This window comes from Camelus dromedarius, chromosome 1, assembly GCF_036321535.1.
Source record: "Camelus dromedarius isolate mCamDro1 chromosome 1, mCamDro1.pat, whole genome shotgun sequence".
NCBI lineage: Eukaryota > Metazoa > Chordata > Mammalia > Artiodactyla > Camelidae > Camelus > Camelus dromedarius.
In genome coordinates this window covers 37,947,037-37,969,518 of record NC_087436.1, presented here as the reverse complement: position 1 = coordinate 37,969,518, position 22,482 = coordinate 37,947,037, and the positions used below count along the sequence as shown (strand labels likewise).

The following is a 22,482-nucleotide window of genomic DNA, read 5'->3' as shown; positions in this document are numbered from 1 at the left end:
TGACATTAACACACGTGGAGGAAGTGTGTAACTCAGTGAGCCAGTATTTTCCAAGTGATCTGTGCATCATGTTACAGAATCACGCATGGGTAAAAGATCATTCAAAGTGCAAGACACACCAGTGGATTTTAATGTAACAGAATAGCGGAAGTTCACTGAGATGATCTAGGTTCCACACAACAGCCTTTAAAAAAACCTACCACTTTTTGAGTTTTACCGTAGTGACAAGTAATACCCAGAATTATTTGTAAAGGCTATTTAAGAATTCTTTTCTAACTACATATCTGCTTAGGGCCAGATTTTCTGCAAATCCTGCAACCAAAAGAACATACTGCAGCAAAATGAATGAAGGAACAGATAGGAGAACCCAGCCGTCCCTCTTAACTCAAACATTAGAGAGAGTTTCAGAAATGTAAAAACAGTGTCTCCCTTCTCACTAAATTATTTCTGATTAGGAAGTGGAGTTATTTTCTGTAAAAATACAGTGTCCATGTTAACATGTAATGGGTTTATTATTGTTATTTTAAACAAATTAACACATTGTTAAATGTTCTCAGCTTTAATCTCTAATATAGTAAACAGCTACAGATATAACCCACATAAACCAAAGCTTCTAAGGGTTGTCAATTATTTGTAAGATGAAATGGAGTGTTGAGGCCAAAATGTGAGCACCGATGATCCAGACATCCCTGTTCCTCGGAGGCTGTCTGTTCTGACCGTCCCACCCCACCGTCGCTCACGGTCCTCATTTCATTACGGGCTCCCTGAGACTATGTGACTAAACGCTTTCTCAGAGCAGGCTGTGAACACCTTACCTATGTTATGTTATAGCACAAACATAAATAGCTAAACCTAGTGTGGGGAATCTGAGCTGAATAAAATCACATGATTTCATAAGAAAACATAATAAAGAGAGAGAAAAAAATAAATTGATAGAACTCAAAATAAGGAGAACTCTACCATCATAGTAGAAAAAAACCTACATAAACCCATGTGGTCACTGAGCCAAGTTCCAGCTTGGAAGGGTAAATGGATGTGCATGATTTGGAGGACAGGACAAAGCAAATAAAAGAAAGCAAATGCAACATCTGCCCATGCTGGAAAAGAAATCCATGCCAGGAAGCCCAGATGCCAGCAAGCAGCCGGGTCTCTGCTGTCACTGACATTGGCTGGCACCCACCACTCCAAATACAACCACAGCTATGTTTCCAGGCAATCGTCACAAAGAAACATAGGCTTCACATCAAAATAACTTAAAGAAGAATTGTAAAATGTGAAAATGAGTCTGATTTTAAACAGAAAAATCTAGTTATAAGCAAATAACAATTATAATTAATTATACAATTACTTGTGTGGGCATACACATACACATAGGCCACCTTTATATTTTTATTTTATTTAAATGTATGTGTTGGCCGCCTAGGCCTCAGCCATGTTTGAATTTAGGTGGTAAGTTTCCTTGATCAGAAACCAATAGGCCAGAATCTGTATGACATTTTGTGCAGATTCATGCACACAGTGAATAGCCAGATCATACATAAAATGACTCAAATTTTAAAATATTGTTTAGATTACACATAATATAGAACATAATATATGACAACAATAAACACTACATATATTTAATATTTTTGTCAGAGAATTCTTGGAGGTCAAAAATCTTATTGTAACTTTGTAGAGGATAATCTTAATAAAAAATTTAAGAGAAATTACTAGTTTAAGTACATTATTCTCTACTGCCCATCCTTCTGACAAGTAAAATAAAATGTAGGCACACAATTCGCAAGGATAGAATTATTTTGAATACTCAAGGGTTCTATGATCGATTCATCTTTTCTATGCTGAAATACATATTTTAATACATTCTGAACAATAATCACTGCCTTTTAAAAACACACTCTAACAACCATAATTCAATTACATGATGATGTCACAGGGCATTATTATAAATGTACTGCTACGATATATAGAAATAATACATTTTCCCCATTTCCCGCTTGCCCTCCTTCCATACACAGATTACATGCACAAGCACACACATGCAGACCTAAAATCTACCGAGCAAATCGTAAGTGATGCTTTCAGGGTGGCACAAAGACATCTCCTGATCCAGAACGGAAGGCTGCTGATTTCACTCTCGCCCGTGCCCGTGCCCATCACAAGTCCACACGACCCCGGTACATAGAAGAGGGTGGTGCCCGATGACGCCAAAGCCTATGCTGTCGGGTTGCAGGGGCTGGCCCCGGGCTTGGGAGCGCTCTCTCCTCTCTCTTCATCATTTACCTGCTTCTTCTGTACACCCGGGACAGGGTGCGAGCAGCCCCAGCACTCCTTTAAGTCCACCTGTCCTCCCTCCACACGGCTCTCTGCTGCCCTTTTCCTTCTGCTTCTACTTTTCTTTTTGTTGTTCTCTGCTTCTGCTGCACATATTGGACTTTGTCCTGAAAACCTCACTTTCTCTAGATACTTCTAAGTAAGAAGACCTCCTTTCTTTCTTTAGGGCGCCCATTATTCCACAGCCATCACATACAATGCTTGATCTTTTTGATTATCTGTTTCCTATGAAAGTATGAAAGAGGCTATTCTAAGATGATAAATACTAAGCTGACCTATGTCTTTTAGCTTTTGCCAGAAAATTTCCAAAATGAGAAATTATGCTGCATGGCTGTCCTTCTTCTCCACTTATGTGTAATAATTACAGTATTGATTCTCTGACCTGCTTAAACTAACATTTTTTCAGTCACAAAACAGTTCCTGTACTAGACGCTGTCCTAGATGCTGGTGGCACCATGGTAAGGAAAGTTAAATACCATGGCTCTTGAATAAAAAGCTTCAGCAGTGTTACCAGTTACACAGGGTACCACACACAGGCCAGCCACTGAGAACCGCTTTAGATACATATAAACTAACCTGGCCACCAAAATGAAAGAGTATTCTCTCCAGTCTTTGCAAGTACTTCTCTACATGACAGATAACACCCAGACAAGGTTCTTAAGGAGAATGTTTAGTTGTTCATTCACCCTTCACTAGGGCACAGCCCTCTTTCATGGGAGAAATTACACAGGAAGTCGTAAGAAATGAAAAAAACCCTTTGGGAAGCAATCTGTGGCATAAAACATTATTATGGCCACAGCACACTTACAGCCAATAAAATCTTATAGCATCCAAGCCACATTCCAAAGACTTTTTAAAATTTGTAAAGGCTACACTTGATGCGAGATAAGGGAGGGGCAAGCCCATAGCCTTCTATAAAACTGTTACTCCCTGTTCCACCCACTGAAACAGTATGTAAAGTAAAGCACACATATCACAACCAGACATTAATCAGTTTCCACCTCAGATATTTCATTTTGGGAAAGTATCCTTATTCAAGATTTTTCTAGAATAAAGAACTGGATTCTGTAAATTGTTTAAGGAGAGAAAAGAGCCAGGATGAATTCTTAACCTGGGAGTCATTTTGTAAAACTGCAATATTCATTATCCTGGAGGAATCTGTTTTCTCTATAATGTTTTTATCACCAATTACAATCTACATACCTGTATGGCTGCGGATATGAACTCGCAGTGTACCACTGCTGGCAAACTTCTGGCCACAATATGGGCAGATTTTCTCCTTTTCTCCTGTGTGTGTCTAAATGGAAAGGAAAAAAAAAAAAGGGTTGAGGATAAATATAAAGAATTAGGTACAAATGATTAAGTGCCTCTGACAACAGTAAATCCTTTTTTTTCCAGGATTACATTTGTTTAAAATGATTTAATATCACAATGAGATTTTAAACAATTTATTGTGGGTATTCCCACTGGCTCAAAAAAACCTCTTAGAATCATGCATTAGTGTTAATCTGAAAATAATTCTGCAGTTTACTTTTTAAGCGTTTATGGAGTCCCCATCTAAAAATGATTAAGTTATACCAAACCGGTATATGCTAGCAAAACCACATAATCAAAATGGGGCTGCAGCTGCCCTTGACTGCTACCAAGAAACAATTTCTTGGGAGCTTTTTTCACATTCTTTGTGTGTATTTAACGCTTGAGGACAGAATTAATCTCAATAAAGTAATCTGTTACTTGCATTATGTTTGTCTGACTGGATTGAGTTTACTGCAAAGTACAAAGGAATAGAAATCTGACTTGATCTTTGAAATCAGCAGGTGCTAATTGAACAGTCAATTTGAAAGAACATTCCTGCCCTCAACATACCTTTAATCTGGGCATCAAACAACCACACGAGGAAAGGTGAATGAGTATCATCACAAGCCAGTTTCGACAAAATGTTCGAGTTCAAAGAAAAAAGAGTGACCTCTCCAAAAAGAGGAGGCAGATGGAGGGTTTTAAACTTGTCTCACAATCTCATCAGGAGGCCAGTGTTTCTACCAACATCAAAATGGGTCATTCCAATAAACGCGAGGTCAGAGCTATTTTTCAAGTCCCATTGTTTTTCAAACTCAGGAGAAGGGAAAAGTTGGGAGAAGGAGGCAATGACTTCAGACATCTGCACATTCTCTCTCACTGTTTTTAGAATTTATTTTATTTTAACTTTAACTTAAATATTAATAAAAGCATATAGTGAATCATCTGGGTTACCATCTTCACCACAAACCAGAGCTTCCAGGGCCTGTGTTTGCATTTGCTTTTAAGAAAATTACTGGCAAGTAATATCATTTGAATTTCCATGAGCTACTGTAAAAAGAATAGGAAAGGTTTTTAAAAAATTATGGGTTCCAGAAGGAGAAGACACACTGGCTGGGACAGAGAAAAAGGGATGGGACAACGATGTCCCCACCTGACAACCTCAAAGAACCACAAACTCAGCAAAACATTCTCAGCCTCCATATTAAACTAATTGTTAACTTTAATATAATTGGCTTCATGGTCTTATTGGTTGATACTTAACTTGTAAATTTCCATATTTGAATGATCATCTGTATTTGGATATTCACTATCACATTTGTAATTTTTAAAAGAGTTACAAACGAAATACCTTACCCAACATCAGTGTCCTTTAGATTGTTTTCCCCTTGGAAATGATTTATATTAACTCAAGTGTGAGGAATACAGTCTAATCAGTGTCCACCTTAGCCAATGACACTGTCTACAACAGACATTTCCTTGATTCTACATTTGGCAGGCACTTAACTTTCCATTTTCACTACAAGTCCTTACACAAAACAGCTATACATTCTTTATACCTCAGCAAGAGCTGCTACTCCCATGGTCCACATTATGGTTCAATTTAAAGGAAATGGTGTAACATTTTTAACGTATAACAGACCTGTGTTCTTCTTCCCTGACAGAAGGGACAAAATATGGCAATTCTTTCTTGATTAATGTAAGGTTGTTTAGAAATTGTACACATCTATTATTACAACACTGGATTATTCCAAACAGCCAACTTCCAATTTATTTGTAATATCTTTATAAAACCCACAGCATTTCTTGCTGCTACATAAATATTTCATCGTTTGCTTACAAGACCTCCGTTGCTTACCCTTCAGTGGTATAAGGTTCAAAATAAAAGGCATTAAGGCAACATTAATGAAAAAAATAAAAGTGTTCCTTTTGGCTTAACTCAAAAACATATCTTATTATTAGGTACAGAATTTGATTAGTTGATATTAAAAAACACTGAAAGTATAATACTAAAATTTCTTAAATTTGGATAAGAAAGCATGGAAACAGATCACTGTGAAAATGATATTGGGTAAATGAATGAGACAAAAATGAACAATATACTCCAGAATGTAGTCTATGACAATCTGTTATTGCAGACAAATAAATGTATCTCTCTTGAAAACACACTATACTTTTCACTCAGTGATTAAAATGCAACAAAAGCGTACTAAATTCATGCAAAAAAGTAATCCAAGAAAAGAAAGTTGAAAGACTAAACTATTCAGAGATTTGAAAAGAGAAGACCATATCACTATTACTGAGCATTAAAGATACAGGAAAAGAAATTTACTCTACTCAGTCCCTTTGAAACAGCTGTATTAAGGACAGGTACCAAAATTAAAATCATGACATGGGAGTCACTTCACATTGAATACTTACGGGGCACACCGAGCAGCAGAAAACTACCACACTTCACACTCATTTCTAAGGTCAATGTTAAAACTTTAAATTGCTTTTCTTATAATATCAATTTTGCTATTTTAAAGATACACTTAAAATGTATTTAATCAACAAATAAAAATAAACTGTTGATTTGCTTGAGCCAATTAGCATAACATAAATAAGATAATCTCCAAATCACCATCAGTAAGAACATCATTGTATTTGAGCTGGGCAGGAACTTCCCTAGGTTCTAGGTTCTAGGTTTCCCTAGGTTCATGCAAGATGAAGAAGGACCACTCGGCTCCTACAAGAGCTCAGTCTAACAACCTGTCAATAAATATCAGAACTAGCTTTGAAAAATAAAACTATTCAAGCTCTACTCAATATCTTTCAAAAGAAACCTATGTTAACAAAAAAATGTGTAAAAATCGAGAAGCTCCCATCAGGTACTTTGTATGACCCATCTATAGGCATAGCTTCGGACCATGTGGAGTCCAGACCCAGATCTAGGTCTGCTTTTATATGATAAATATGACTCTTCTGGTAAAATGAAGAAAACAGACATTTGCTGAATGTATCAATCATGCGTTCCTTATTTGTCATTTTGAGTAAATATTTTGATAAAATTGATTATCACATGCTAATTAACATACATGCCTGTTGACATTAAATATGTAATCCAGTCAAATTCGAGGAAGGTTTCTACTTACCTTCTTGTGACTTCTAAGCACTGAAGGTGTAACAAACGCTTTATTACACAGCTCACATCTGTACTTCTTGTGTCTTTCATGGACCACCTGGACATGAACATTTAAGGTATCCTTCCTTTTAAAGGTAGCATCACAGTGATGACACTTGAAAGTCCTCTCACCTTAGAAATGAAAAAGTCAAATAAGAGAAACACAGACACACAGCAGGGTGCTATTAAACCCCCTCATGAGTACCAGATTCAGTGTTGTTTTCTCCAAAAAGTAGTTAGCGTGTTCACAGCTCAATTTATCATAACCATTAAAGGTCATTTTTCCAACACATTTTCAGTTCCATATTTGCTAATTCTCTGTGTGAAGGCAAGGAGGTGGGGGAGTCTTCTAACCATCTTAGACCCTCAGTGTCCTTAGCTGGAAAATGTGAGGATTGAATTAGCTACTTTTCTAAAGGTACCATGAACTTTCTTTAAAAGTATGTATTTCTAGGGCAGGGGTTTGGATTTGTGGTAAGTAGATACTTGTGACAAAAGGCTTCTGTCCAGCAGAGTGAGCTGCCTTTGGGGTCTCTCCTGAACTCCCTTCAAACCCCCTACTCTCTCCCCGGCCTTCAGGGACACAAGCAGAACTGGGTCACAGGCAGCAAGCTGGAGGGATGCCCCTGAAGGCATATGTCAGAGTGGGCCCTTCATCCCGGGACAGGAGCAGCCTACAATACGCCTTCCTTCCTCAGCACTATCTCAGGACCTCGGACTGGAGGCTCTCCAATCAGTCCTTGGTCTGCTGTGAAATGGCTGGAGAAGGGGTTCAACTTCCAGGCTCTCAGACAGTGTGGGAGTTGCCTTTCAGAGAGGAATCTGGATTGGGGCAGAGGGATCCAGAGTGCTATTACCCTTTTCTACCCTAGATCCCCTGGGGACCTGGGAAAGTTTTCCTCTTCTTGTTCAACAGCTTATGCTTGCAGGAAAGGAACTCCAGAAGCTGTGTTTAAGGAGTTTATGATATTTTTAAAACTTTCATATCGTGCTATGTCTAAAGTTTAGTGGTCCATTTTAAATACATTTTAAGCTAACAATGTGCACAATTAGAAAATAGTGATTATCTCCTAGGAAGTTGTAACACACATGTAGTCTGTATAAAGATAGACTAGTATTTGCAGATATTTCCTCTTTCTAGAGAAAAATTGCAATAGCACAGATTCACATATTATACCCACTATGAGACAAAATCTGCAGATAACTTCCTACGTCTGAATAAGAGAACACCTCAATTTCAACCAAGCTCTTCTAACTTCCCTCAGTTTTCACTAGTATGAATTTAAAAATGTGAAGATCTTATTATTTCTCCATACCAATTTTAAGGAAGGAAGGACAACGAGAAAGAACAAAAAAGGCAAAGGCAAATTACCCTCCCTTTGTCTTTTCAAACAGAAGTATAGCTTTTAATTTAAAGTCTCTTAAAGTCTCTAAGGAAGTTGTTGAGTTGTTGAAATTTGACGCTTGAAACAAAGTCACCCCCAAACCAGGCAGGAACTGTGTCGATTCTGAGAGCTGTGTTTACGTGCAGCCTTTGTGCATGTTTGTTGCAGGGTGTTACTGTTGTCACCTGGTTTGCTTTATGTATCTTTTCAGATTTATTTAAAATTTTATTTGTATAAAATATATACCCAGTGAGAGTAAAAGGACAATTGATAAAAGATTGTAAATGCTAGTAATACCAAATCTATTCAAGCACTGGAAAAAAAAATACTCTAAGACTGCTCCTATCAATGTATTTCCATTAAATCATCAGGTGAATCAAAATATTGGTTCTTGTACAGAAATCTCATCAAGCTATACCAAGGGAGTCCATGCCGTTCTTCTTCCATATTTTAATTTCCAGATTTCTTTGTTTTAACTTTTATCAGAATTTTAAAATTCTGATACTAGATTTTACCTGATTTTTATCAGATTTCTTTACCTTAAATTTACCAGGATTTTCCCCTTTCTTAAAGCCAAGAAGCTAGCTACTAACTTACCTTTTGGTTTTCAGTGGATTAGATAATAAAAATGATTTCCAAAATAATTATGACATCTTATTCTTCATATTTTGAGCGAGAATGCTGATGTTAAGTCTCTAAAACAAACTTCATGTTTTGAAATTAAAAGGGTTTTTGTTTCTATATTGTATAAGACAAGACCTACTCTCTGTCCTTTCCATTTGCACCACTTTGGTTTTGCCATCCTTTTAGCTCACTAGCCTTAACTGATGTTTACCTTAAGTAAGGCATTTACTTACTCCATTACCAAGGTGACTTTCCTAGCTAAATATCTTGATGCAGCTTTATAAAGTCTCTGACTGATGTGGTGATCAGCATTATATTAAACACAGAACGCACAAGCACAGTCTACACCTGGTCACTTCAATCCTACGTCTCAAGTTGATGACAAACAATAAGCTGAAATCAAAAGTATTCAATTCTTTCTATTAAAAACTCCTTGCTGCTATTAAAAATAAAATTTCATCTGTGCAAAAAAAAAAAAAAAAAAAATTCCCTGAGCATCAGATCAAGTTTAGCCACGTAAGTCTTAATGGTATGAATGAGGTTCCCTTGTCTAAATCCCTGTTCTAAAATCCCTTCATCTCATAATAGTTATTTTTATCAATCAAATGATAGTGAAATGGGATGGAAATTCCTGCTGTTACATGACATATTTTATTTCTTAAATACACAGATGTTCTTTATAAGGAAAATGTAAAGTAGTGCTAACAACTTCTCCAGAGCTGTAAGGCGAGCAGAGAATGGCTGAGATCACAGCACTGTCTTTCTTCTAAGCAAAGAGGCATTTTATCACAATCATTACCACTCGATAAACAGAGAGACTTCAACATCTTTATTATGTTGTATTTCAAATACTTTGACTTGACCAGAGAAAATCTCTTCCAAGATGCTAGCCTATCTGTACAATCAAATGTCAAGACTGATTAATTGCTCTGTGCTCCTCAGAAATATTAAAAATTTAATCAGCAGTAGAAACTTCATGTTAGAGGATGTTCCACTGAAAAAACAACTCGAATTAAAAGCAAGCATATAAATATTATCTATGTTATACCATTTTAATTTAATTTTAGATACAGTAATGTAGTAAATCTCTGGTAACTTCAACATCTGAACACAGAACCCACTTTAAAACCCCACTTGGCCATAACACTTTCTTCTCTGAAATAAAGTGACCTCCTTCAGCAATACAGCTATAAATTGTAGTATTCTAAAAGGAGCTCTGAGTGTAACCACTAGACAGACTTTCATTGTATTTATGTGAATAACTTATTCCCCCTGCCCAAAAAAAAAAAAAAAAAAAAATGCCCTTGCCAGACGACGTAAGAACTCAGAGGCAGTGTAGTAAGCAGGAGAAGCACCTGACCATTAGAGGCATGGGGGCTAGCCCTAGTGCTGTGCAACCCTGAGTGTGTCACTATGCTTCTCTGAGTCTCAGTTTTCTCAATTCCCCTCAAATTAAGAGGTTAAATTACACAGTAACTCTGATCCTTCCCAGTTTTAAAAGTCTGTGAGCTAATAAAGTCATGCCAGATATCTGCATGTTTTAAAGAGTCAGATTTGTTTCCTTAATCATTACATTTAAAAGGAAACAAAAATGTCTGTTTCAGAACAAATTTCAAGGATACTTTATTGACATGACATGTTTTCATACACAATCTTGAAATAGTGGGAAAAAAATTATATAAAATGATGAATCTTACTGTGGGAAAATAAAGCAAGGATAAAGGAAGAAAAGGTGAAAGGCAGTTATCAGTCCTTTTTAAGTTTAAAAGCAGATGACATAACTACTTACAGGTCTGCTTCTATGACGGCTACATTCACAAAGGTTCTAAGAACGCAGTGTGAGGTAACTCCTTTGGTCCTCAACTGCCCAGACTGTGACTTACTGTTATGGATGAGCAGGTGTCTCTGCAAAGAAAATGGGGTCCGGAACAAAGCTTTACACTCCTCACACTGGAAGGGCCTCTCTTCAGAGTGGGTCTGCAGATGAAAGACACGGTCGGAGTCAGGAGGCTGTAGAATCAACTGGTCATTACAACTGGAGCCTGATGTGAACGAGGAAAGACAGGAAGGTGGACACTATCCCATTTCTTCTGGTGACATTCTTCCCCATAAACTTGGAAACACAAATATGCTGTGTTCACCGGAGAAAAACAACTGTCTTTTTAACATCTCACATGAATAATTAACTTGATACATAGTAAAGAAAATCGTTCCTATAATCTCAAATGCTCATCTCAATACACACTAAGATGTCTCAGGATCTACTTTGCCGAGTGAAATGATACGTAATTGCTCTAAAGATTAAACCTTCTTTATCACTGGACAGACTTTAATGATGCTGGTACAACATTCTCCACACAGATAAAGGACACTGGTATAAGGGAGATTGTTTCCATCCTTTCTGTTTCAACTTGACTGAATAATTTCAAGTCATTTTTAATCCTAGGTGCTGCTCTTCCCCTAAATCAAACTAGAGTATTTACTCGTGTTATATTAATTCTGGATAACATTCATTAAATATTTATTGTATGTCAAATGCTAGGTTAAACACTTTACATGAATTATTTCACTTCATTCTAACAGCAATTTGATAAATAAAATACTACAGTTGTCCCCATTTTATGGATAAGAAAACTAAGGCTCAAAAAGTTTCAGTAACTTGCCAAATGTCAAACAGCATAGATGCAGCAAGCATGATTAATCACATGACAGACAAAAATAAATGCGTAAACCAGCAACAACAGAAAACCACCTGCTAGATCTGAAAGTCAAAAACAAAAACAACAAAACAACAACAACAACAACAAAACCCCAGCTTATTCACTTCACCTATTTTCCATTACACATCAGTATTAACCCATTTTGCCTAAATAAGAAAATAAAATTCGATTCTACCCAATGGTAAGAAAATAATGCTCACAAATGCTAAAATATAGAAAACGGAACTATGTTTTCTTATTGCAATAAAGCAAATCACATAATTGATGGCTTTTTATGATATCTGTGATATAAAAATAAGGGAATAATTTAAGGAAAGGTCACTTTATTCACAGCATATAGATTTATACCTGATTAATGAACATTATAATATTAAAGGTACAAACATTACCTGTTAACATAATGTTAGTGAAAAGGGATTATCATGCCTGTTTTCAACTGTAAAAACATATTAAAAGGATGGGAGGAACAAATATTTAAAACTCAGGATAAACTACAGATATTCAAATTGCTATTTAGCTGGGAATAAATATATCCATGAAATAGAACAAAAAGCAGGTTTCTTTCATTACATAAGATATATGAACATTTAATATAGGAAAATATGGCATTTCAAATTGGGAGCGGAACAGTGGATTATTTAGTAAATGGTTGTGAAGCAACTGTATAGACATTCAGAAAAAATGAAGTTGTGTCTATTCTTCACCCCTTAACATCAATAAAATTTTTTGAAATTTAAATTTTTTTTTAAATTTTTGAAAATCATTTCTATTCAGATGTTTTTTCAAATGTGAAGAGTAAGACACTAAATATAGTAGAAGAAAATACGAGTGAATATTTAAATAATTTTTACTGTTATTTACTAAAAGGCTTCTAAGGATTCCAGAAACCCAGGAATTCAGGTAAGGGAAAGGATTAAATTTAAAACTGCAAGACAAAAACGTTTGGTGTCAAAGACAATAGTTACAACATCAACCAAAAGTTTAAAATTGTTAATATAAAGAGTTATAGCAAATTAATAAGAAAATGTAAAAACTCCAAAAAGGGGGCAAAAGGACTCTCCTCCAAATAGCTCTCTTAAAATTTCATTCATTATTTGTTTTGTGCCAAGTCTATGATATGCACTTCATGCCACTGCATGCCAGTCCTATTTTACATGCTGAGTATATAGCAGTTAAAAAAAAAAAAAAAAAGAAAAAGACAAAAGTCCCCACTATCATGGAGCTCTTATACTGGTGGAGAAAGGACAAATTAACAAACAGTAAGTAGGAGATACATGCTACAGAGAAAAATAAAGTAGGGAAAGGGGACAGCAAATGTTTCAGAGAACAGGGCAGCAATTTTAAAAGGTGTCAAGGAAATTCTGGGTGAGAAGTGACACTTGAGGGAAGATCTGACATAAGCAGGGGAGCAGGTGCGCGTCTCTGAGGAAAGAAACTCAGAGACGTCCCCACAGCCTTAGGCACACTCTTCCCTCCATATCCATGGACCAAAATCCAAGGACGCCCAAGTCCCTTATATAAAATGGCATAGTACCTGCATACAACCTATGCACATCCTCCCATATACTTTAAATCATCTCTAAATTGTTACAGTACCTAAAACAACGTAAATGGTTGCCAGTGCACAGCAATTCAAGTTTTGCTTTTTGCCACTCCCTGGAATTTTTTTCCAAATACTTTACATTCAGTTGGTTGAGTCTGTGGATATGGCACCTGCAGACACAAAGGGCCAACTGTATACCGTGATCAAAGCAAAGGGAATTTGCTAAGAGAAGAGATGAAGTCTTCCTTGGAAGGTGGCAATTTAGATTCCCAACGCAGGGATATTTCCCCTCTACAATACTGCTGAGAGACAGCATCTTATATTTCTAACCAAGGGTGCCCCTAGCAAACATTGTTTGGAACACATCAGCTGATTCAACCAGTAATTTGAAAGTTCTGCTTCCACATGGCCAATATTTATTACAGCTAGTCTAGAGCCATAGAGAACAAGTTTATTCTCTCTTCCATAATGAAGCTGTTTGAATATCTGGAAACAGCAACCATGTCCCTTCACAAACTGCCAGATAACAGACACCTGTGGCTTCACTCATGAAGATACAGTTTTCAGGCACATCACAATAATAGTAAAGCAGAATTTTCTGCATAAAAGAAGGCATCCTGATTTTTATCATTCATATGGAACAAATCATAGCAGCTATACCTACTCCTCTAGTGGATAACTTGTTTGCTAGGCAAGATAGCTAAATAAATTGGTAATCTTGTACTGAACTTTATGGGTCATCCAAAGAGAAATGAGTGCAGATTCTTATAGTACAAACAGACAAATAAGCAAGAACGGACCAATCCTAGTCCTATCAAAAATTACTCTCTCTAAAAATTAATACCAGTCCTTCAACAGGAAATTGTTTTCTTATAGTATAAATCCTCAGAAATTAACAGATAATAAGAAACAGGATGCGGGTAAGATTCCAAATATTTGGTCATGAAAGATAGATAGGTAGATGATACAAAGATAGAAAGTAAAATGTATATGCACGTTGTGTGTGTATTTAAAACCACCAACCACATATTCTCAGTTGAAACCCTCATAAAAACTAAACTAGCCTATTTTCAACATAATACAGATGCAAACCAAAGTCAAAAGATCTGAGTTTAGAATCACTTTCTAATTTTAAATATACAACACCCAATATGGATATTAGGTTCAAACCCTGTTTTTTACTGAAAATACTGCACTTCAGCGTACTTTAATTATCACATACAGTTCTCATTTGTACATCTCTAATTCTCACTGGTTCAGGTTTGCAGCATTTTCTAGTACGATACAAATTGTTATATGAGAGAGAAGGATGTCTCTTTTTCAAAAACATAATACTTTTCCATTCAATTAACTTAGCTGCCACAAACTAACACTGTTGACATCACTTAAAATTCATTACCCCGTAATATTGAGGGTTCACATAAGTATTCTTCCTGCCCTCACACTAAATTGCCCCCGTTTGCTATGTTCTATGAATTTCAGAGTTTACTTTTCAAAGTTTTTTGCCTTCTCTGAGTGTAACAAGCCATCACCATATTTTCTGGCTATGGCTAACCTAACTGAGCTTGGTTTTTTTTCAACCCTCTTACTTAATCTTCTCATAGATCCTATGGGCTGAGTCAATCAAGCTTGGCAGAACTTCAGGTAGAATAAAAATGAAAGGGTTAAGGGCCGAAGCTCCATGTTATACTAAATAACATGTTTTAATACATGAAAAAGTAACATACTGGTAGTGGAGAATTAATTTAATGATTATGGAGGAAAATGAGCTGTTTTTATTTCCTGCCTTGTCTACCCAAAAGGGGAAAGAACAAAACATTTCTGAACCAAATCACTCACAGGAGCAAGTGCTTATCAGAAGAATTTTTGTGAAGAGGAGCTGCTTTTTAATATATGACACTGATTTCCAAGAAGACAAAAAGGAAGCAGTGATAAGCATCTGCTTATTAATGTTACTCTTCCTAAAACACCACATAAAAGAATTTTGAAGAAGGAAAACTACAAAGGAGCCCTTGTCTAACAGATATTGAAACACGTTAAACTGCAATTATTAAAATAGTATGATATTGCAAAAGAACAGAGATTAAAAGGAACAAAATGGAGTCCAAAAATAGATTTATATGAGAGGTTTTTAACAATGTGATAGCAGTGGTTATGAATCAATATTTCATTCCATACCTAAAAATAAATTATTGATGGATTAAAATACCAATAAAAAGGAAACAAATATAACTTTTAAAAGAATTGATGAGGATTTCCACAATCTTGGAATAAGAAAGTTTTCTAAGTAAGGCATAAAGCTCAGAAGCTGTAAATACTCAGAAGTCATACAACACATAATCCATGTCATACTTAAAAACGTAAAAATGTAAAACTTCTTTATTCCAAAGATGAAAGTTGATAGATGAGAACAAATATTAGAAACTAAAACAAATTAATATTCATAATATTTATAGAACACCTAGAAATCAATGAGAAGCCATAAAGAGGCCAGTGGAGAAAGGACACAGAGCACCTACAGGCATTTCTCATAAGAAATGTAAATGAAAAATAAACATGAGAAGAGTAGAAGTTCACCCGCGATTGCTAAAATGCAATGAAATATCAATTCTCAGACTGAAAAAAAAAAAAGGCTGATAGAATCAAATGATAGTGAGGGCACAGATAAAGAGGCACTTCCATCACTGCTAAGTGAAAATTGAGCTTTTTCAGAAAGCAGTCGGGTAGGAGTAATCAAAACTTAAAATAAATTAATATCTGACCCATGAATTCCATACAAGATCTGTTTGCATAAATACTCCTGGCAAAGTCAGTTTTATGTAAAAAGATGTTCACTGATGTTATCACAATAATGATGGTTATGAAAAGTGAGTAACTGTATGAATCTACCTGAAAAAGCTCTCCAAGTTATGATGTTAAGGCAAAGAAGTAAGTTCCTGAATGACATCTATGTCATAAAACCATTTACATTTAATTAGACTTATTGCCCCAATGGGCAGCTAAAACCTTTTATCGATGCTCCACCCAAAAGAACTTCCCCTTACACAAAAACCTTAGTGTGGAGTGTGAAAGTTTCCGAGGATTCACAGGTGATGACGGGGGTGCCTCGTACAGTGCAGGCTTCCTGTGCACACTCCCATCCAACCTGACACTTGGGAGTCTCTTCTCACATTGTCTCTTTCCCATTCCAATGGTCACCTTCCCAACTCTGCCACCCAACCACCTCCAACTCTTGCCTTATCAATCTTCCCTACTCCAACCTGTTACAGCGACTTAAAGTATGTCAAAGGCATTATACGGAGGATAAAAAGTAAATTCTACTCAGTCTACAAACTATCCTCCAGTTTTTAGGGTCCCTGGCCTTTGAATATAGCAGTAGATGTAGCAATAATTAACAAATTATTTGTACAAATATCTGTACAGTTTTTAATAGATCTGGGGACACCCAGAAAGCTACCCACTGGGGAGGGGACTGGAAATATGGTGGGTCAGAGAAGGGAAGGCGGCTGGGGCCAGGGGATGCTAACCGAAGCTGCGTAATTGATTACCCACGGATTCATGTATGATTTTAGGGATTTATTTAATAAGATGTCTACTACACAGAAAAAAAGGCAAAAAAATTTTTTTAATTAAATTAAGAAATAAAGAAATGTCACCTTCCTCTCTTCCAACATGTTCCTTTGTGGTTTTAAGAAGGTTATGGGTGTGCAGGCAGGTCAAGCGAGGTGAGCTCAAACCCCTGTGCTGGGCGGGGGGCGAGGGGGGGCTGGGAAAGAGCAGAGTGGAGAACAAAGGCAATACTCCACACAAAGGCGAACTCTGGAGGTAAGAGCCAGTCTGCAGCTTTAAGGCACAGGCAAGAATCAGAGGCTAGGGATTTGGGAGACAAGGCCCTGTGCCCACAGGAACCTGGAAGAAGAAAACTCTGAAGAGCAACAAGCAATGTGCATGCAGCTCAGGCAAACACCAGGGTACAGTCTTTAGCTGGCCACTCTTCGATGACTATTTGGGGGTTGGGGGAGTGGAGGACATGGAATAAAGCTGGGAGGGAGGTTCCTATATTAAAGTCAGAGAATAAAGGGGGATCACCGATTTGGCAGTCAGTGGGCTACACGTCAGTTACTTATCTCAGAGCCAGGAAAGGGTTCTGAAAATTACAACAGTGCAGTATCTTCAAATTAAAGTTTAAAGAGTTCTTAAATATCTCGAGTTGATAAGCTCAGGGCAGAAGGAATACGACAATGATTTTTCAGTGTATCACCAGATCAACTAATATGCTCATAAAGTCAAGAGAGAGGGTGCACAGAAAGGTCAGAGCACTACAATGCATACTGCAAACAGAGATCTAAAGAAATCACTTCTCACGCTACAACTACTTCTTAACTGAGAATATTGTATCTTCTTTATTTGGGATAATCTTCTCGTGGATTTGTATTCACTCAGGAAACATCTGCCACATTCAAAGCACAATGTCAATAGGTGCTATGAATAAAAGTCCAGCATCTATCTTCAAATCTCACTGTCTATCTCGTACAGGAAATAAGGGGCTTATGTTGGAAAATGTATAGTGCCGTCTCAACTTCCGTCTGAGGAAAGTAATTTAAATAAGGTAAGTAATTTGCCATTAGCAACATAAGCTTCAGAGAAACGTCTGTACCTGTTGTTTCCTTCTGTCAGGTTCGATTCCTGCATGTCTCTCTTAGTGTTGTGAATGAAAAATATTGCCAGCCTTATCAGTACACAAAGGATGCTGTGGCGATCAAGTCACCAGCCATTACCATTACCACCACCCTCGGCAGAGGGAACTCAGGATGCAGACAAGCAGACAGCCTGGCCTCTGCTGCCACCCACACTGTGCACCCTGAGGGAACTCAGGAGGGGAATGAACAGGACACTGGGGACACTGGCCTTAGATAGCTCAGTGCGTATCAAAGGAATGATTTCAATGAGCCTAGACTTTTGCACCTTCCCATACATAGAAAAGTGCTAAATTCTTCAACTGGAGATATCTGTTTTTCTTTAATTAACTGTAATCTTTTGACGTTCTGACTACCTGGTCTTTGTGGCAAAACTCCTATATATCCTGGCTCCTCCCCTGCCTCTTCAGAGCAGTCCCTCAGAGTGATCTGAGCGGACACCCCGGGTTACGTCTTCAGAAAATGTCTGCTGAATAAAAGTTAACTCTCAACTTTTAGGTTGTGCACTTCTTTTCAGTCAACAATGTGAGGATCTCATCATGGTGAATGTGCTTCTAGGACACAAAAGTAGGTAATTCCGGATAATACACCACCTTAAATGAACCACCCGCTACTTCACCCATGGCACACCTGAGGAAGAAAACTCTGACGCAAAGCTGAAGGAAAACGTGGCTGTGATGGAATTACTGAGCTTCTGTCTTTCAGTCTACAATTTGGCACCTTCCTTAGAATCTGTCAAAAAATTTTTTATTATGTAAAATTTATGCCATATATTATGGTTTTAGAACCTAATCTCTGATGTTTTTATGGAGAGATTTGTCCTTTTCTTTAAGGTCTAATAAAATTTCACCTGGGCGGGCAAAGTCTGATTTGCAGTCTCTTTCAAACTAATCACTACCAAAAAAATAATTTTTATATCTAAATCTAACACACACACACACACAGATTTACATACACACAGGTGTATTATTTCATTAAATGACCGTTTATTCTTATTTTTTCCATTCTAATTTTTAATGGCTCTTCATGACCCAGTAAATTACTTCAAGACCCACAAAATAGCCATGGCCCAGATTAAAACTCACTGGATGGGATGTTAGTAGTATAGGAGATCCAATTGAAATATTTTAGGAACAATTGTGACCAGAGTTCCTCACAGGCCTCTAATGTTCATCCCTGGAAGGGGCCAGGAGAAAATTTGAACAGACACAGCTCTGTCCTCCAGGGGCTTGTTTATGACCTAATCAGGACAAAACCTCTCTGTCTTCATTTCCATCTTCAAGTAGGCAGTGCCGGCTCCAGGATCTAAGACTTCAGTCCATCCAGACACCCTGCCTAGAGCAGGAGGAGGTCACCGTACACTATCTCAGTTTTGCTCTGCATTACATTTGAGAGGGAACAAAACGAGGGGGTGAAGACTAATTAAGTAGTTTCTCTTTCCTGCAGTTCTCTAATGTCTGTCTAATTGTGATTTAAAGAATCAAAGCATATAGCTGGATCCAGGTAAACAATCTTTGTTTTAGCTAGATCCTAAAAAATACAACTACAAAGGATTAGGGAAAAGGAAAACTTACTTGGACCTATTGAGCCTGTAAAACTGGCAAGATGACGAAAAACTAATTAAGTTTCAGAAACAGAAATCACTCCTTCAAAATGTCATGCCATGTTGTCATGATCACAATAAAATAGTCCCTTTTCAAGCAAATCCAAATGTTAAAAGAATTGATCCCAAAATAAATCAAATACATATAATAAAAATGCACAAGCTACATAATCAAAACCCCCAAAAGAATAATTAATTTACTTAAAATAACAAACATTGGTCATGCTACAGGGGGAAATCAGTCCGACTCTTAGTGGTTTTTCTCTGCTTTACTTGCATCTCGTTACTTTTTAGTTTTGTAACATGTCATTAATGAATAATGACAGAAGAAAAAATCGATTCGCTTTTTCCGCCATAACTCTTAAGAGAACATTTTAGACATTTTCACGTAACCATACCAAACCCACGCCAGGCTCGTAACACAGTGAGAAGCACAGTGGTCCCCAGCAGAAGGATTGAATGTGCTTTCCACCCTGGAAATTACAGGCATCGTTGTTTCTGTCCTTCCCAAGACATCATTATTACTTTCATATGATTTATGGCTGAAAGTATGAGAGATGGTGCAAAGATCCTGTGCCAAATTCCCATATGGCATATAATATAAGCCAAACTGTGAAACACTCGTAAATGTGGGTAGATCAGTTTCATCAAAGAAAGGAGCAAGAGGGTTCCAGAGACTGAGCAGGAAACTGGCCAGATAATTTTTTATAGGCATGTAATTCCAAAGCAGCAGTAATGAATGTGGTCCAGCCTCTGAACATAGAATGCTTGAGTTAAACATAAGGGCGGTCAGCAAGAAATTAGGCAGAAGCGGTCTGGTACACTGTCAACCAACCCTGTTTATTCTTTCATAAAATCCGCCTCTTTTTCTTTTTAGACTGCAGCTGAAATTGATATCATAGCTTCTTAAATGATTTCAAAAAAGATAAAATGATGTGTTTGGAAAGTCCAAATAAATACAGAAATAAATATAGTTCCAATGGAATATTGCAAACAAAAAGTAACAAGTTATTTGAAAAGACATTTTATATACACATACACACATATATATTGTTTAACAGCATCCTAAAATTGTCAACCAAAATCAATACGCAAATATTTATTATATCACAAATTTAAACATACATTTCTAAGAATTTGAACATCTTTGCAGATTTTCTGAATTGAATTCAAACATTAATTATAATATATATTATATTACATATCTTATACACAAAGTAGATAAGATAAAACTGACACATTTGGTAACAAGAACTTGAGTAAAGTGTAGGAAATGCACACAAAAATCAATAGAGGAAATGAAGAGTTTGTAACTTGAAGAAAGTCCCATTAGAAAGGAGGGAAGGGAAGTTGGAAGTCACGCTGAGTTGTCTTCAATACGGTTCACACAGAAAATAGAGCGATACAAAGCTGGAAAAGGAAGCTGAGGTCACGGTGTAGAGAACTCTGAATGACAGGGTAAGGCATATATATACTGTAACTTACGTAGGCACTGGAAATCTACTTATAATAGTACAAGAGTACAAGAGTGATAGAGCTGTGCTTTGGGATGATTATCTAGTCAGCCGGATAAGTGGGAAGTGATAAGTAACAAGAAGCTGAATTAGATGGGTATTAACGTGATGGAAGATGAGCGATAATCGGATGTTGGAATGGTAAATGATCAGATAACTGTGCAGGTGATGAGACAGCATAGAAGGTAGAATCTTCAATAATTAGCTTCTAATTCTAAAAAGGGGCTAAGACTAAAGAAAGAGACAGGGATAACTAGATGCTTTTTGTCATTAACAGAAATTAACAAAAACTTCCAAAAGTGACACATTATCTGGAGCATGTTAAGTTCATTATGTCAAAAAGATGCCTAGTTATGTATCAAATAAGCAGTAACAAATGTGAGTCTGAAGCTTGGGATTAACAAAACAAATCATTTCGAATTCATCAGTACAGAGTTTGTAGCCAAAGTCATGGATGTAGCTGGCATAGAAGACCCAGACGAGGCCTACAGCCAGAGCATCCAGGATGACCAAAGAAGTGTCCAGAGAAATCGGCAGAAGACCTAGCAGAGTCGCTAAAATGGCATCACAGATGAAGAGAATGCCCAAAAGGTAACGTGAGCAAGGATAGTTTCAATAGAGAATAAAGGCAGAAACAAGGCCCCAGGGGTTATGGGCTGAGTGAGTGACCAGAAAGCAGAAGTAAGATCTTCTCCAATTATTTCACATGTACAGCATGCCTCAGATATACGAAAACTTCTTTAAAGGATAAGCAGCTGGTAATTACATCAGCAAATCAGCAATATATATATGTATATAACAATATTAATAGGCTTTTACCTTCTTGTGATTCTTGTAAACATTTCTGTGAGCAAATCCCTTTCCACAAAGCTTGCATTTGTAAGGCTTATCTTCACTGTGTATTACTTTGTGGGCACCCACTTGATCAAGCCTCTTGAAAGATTTGTTACAAATCTCACAATTATAGGGTCGTTTTTCTGTGAAAAATGAGTGGAGACAATCTCATATCTATATAAAGGCAAAGGATAAAAAGGGAAACAGCCTTACCTTGTATTACTTCTTATGGATAAGTCAACTAAAACATGATCGAAACAACTGAAAAAAACTACTACCCAATCCACCCCTTAGACGTGTAAGCCTCTTCACCAGAGAAGCATGAGCTTTTCTTTATTCACCTACTTTGCAAACTAAATATATAAAGTAGCTTAGACATAAAGATGAAGTTTAAATTCAAGGAAGAACTCTTAATCCCAGATGAAAAATCTGCTGATCAGTGTGAGTTTAAGTCAGGGCCACACCTCTGAATGCTAAGGGTGAGCGACCTAACAGCGGTGGAGGTGAAGGACAGGCCTGCCCCCTGCCCGGCCAGTGGACCACACCCAGGCTGAGCTTCCGGTCCTCAGCAGAAACTAGACACTTGGGTGGCTGTGCAAAATCCACAGTTATGCAATATTCATGTAATGTTGACAACAAGATGTTTCAAATAAAGCGTATCTGAAGGCTACCAGTTTTCAATCTTTTCTTTTCATTTACCAGAATATCTCTACCTGCCTCCAAATGAAGTAGCCATTCAGAAACATTCTGACTTCAACAGCCTCAAGTT

At 37.0% G+C, this 22,482-nt stretch overlaps 1 protein-coding gene across 3 annotated transcripts in view; it reads right to left on the bottom strand.

The window, feature by feature from the left end:
* PRDM5 (PR/SET domain 5) overlaps positions 1-22,482 on the bottom strand; it is a 160,469-nt gene that overhangs the window by 57,194 nt on the left and 80,793 nt on the right. For all 3 annotated transcript variants that reach the window (XM_064477360.1, XM_031466691.2, XM_031466699.2), the window contains 4 exons: positions 21,699-21,856; positions 10,686-10,779; positions 6,765-6,925; positions 3,538-3,631 (listed from right to left, as the gene is read on the bottom strand). In XM_064477360.1, the coding sequence (XP_064333430.1) occupies positions 3,538-3,631; positions 6,765-6,925; positions 10,686-10,779; positions 21,699-21,856 (507 nt within the window). The remainder of the gene's footprint in view (positions 1-3,537; positions 3,632-6,764; positions 6,926-10,685; positions 10,780-21,698; positions 21,857-22,482) is intronic.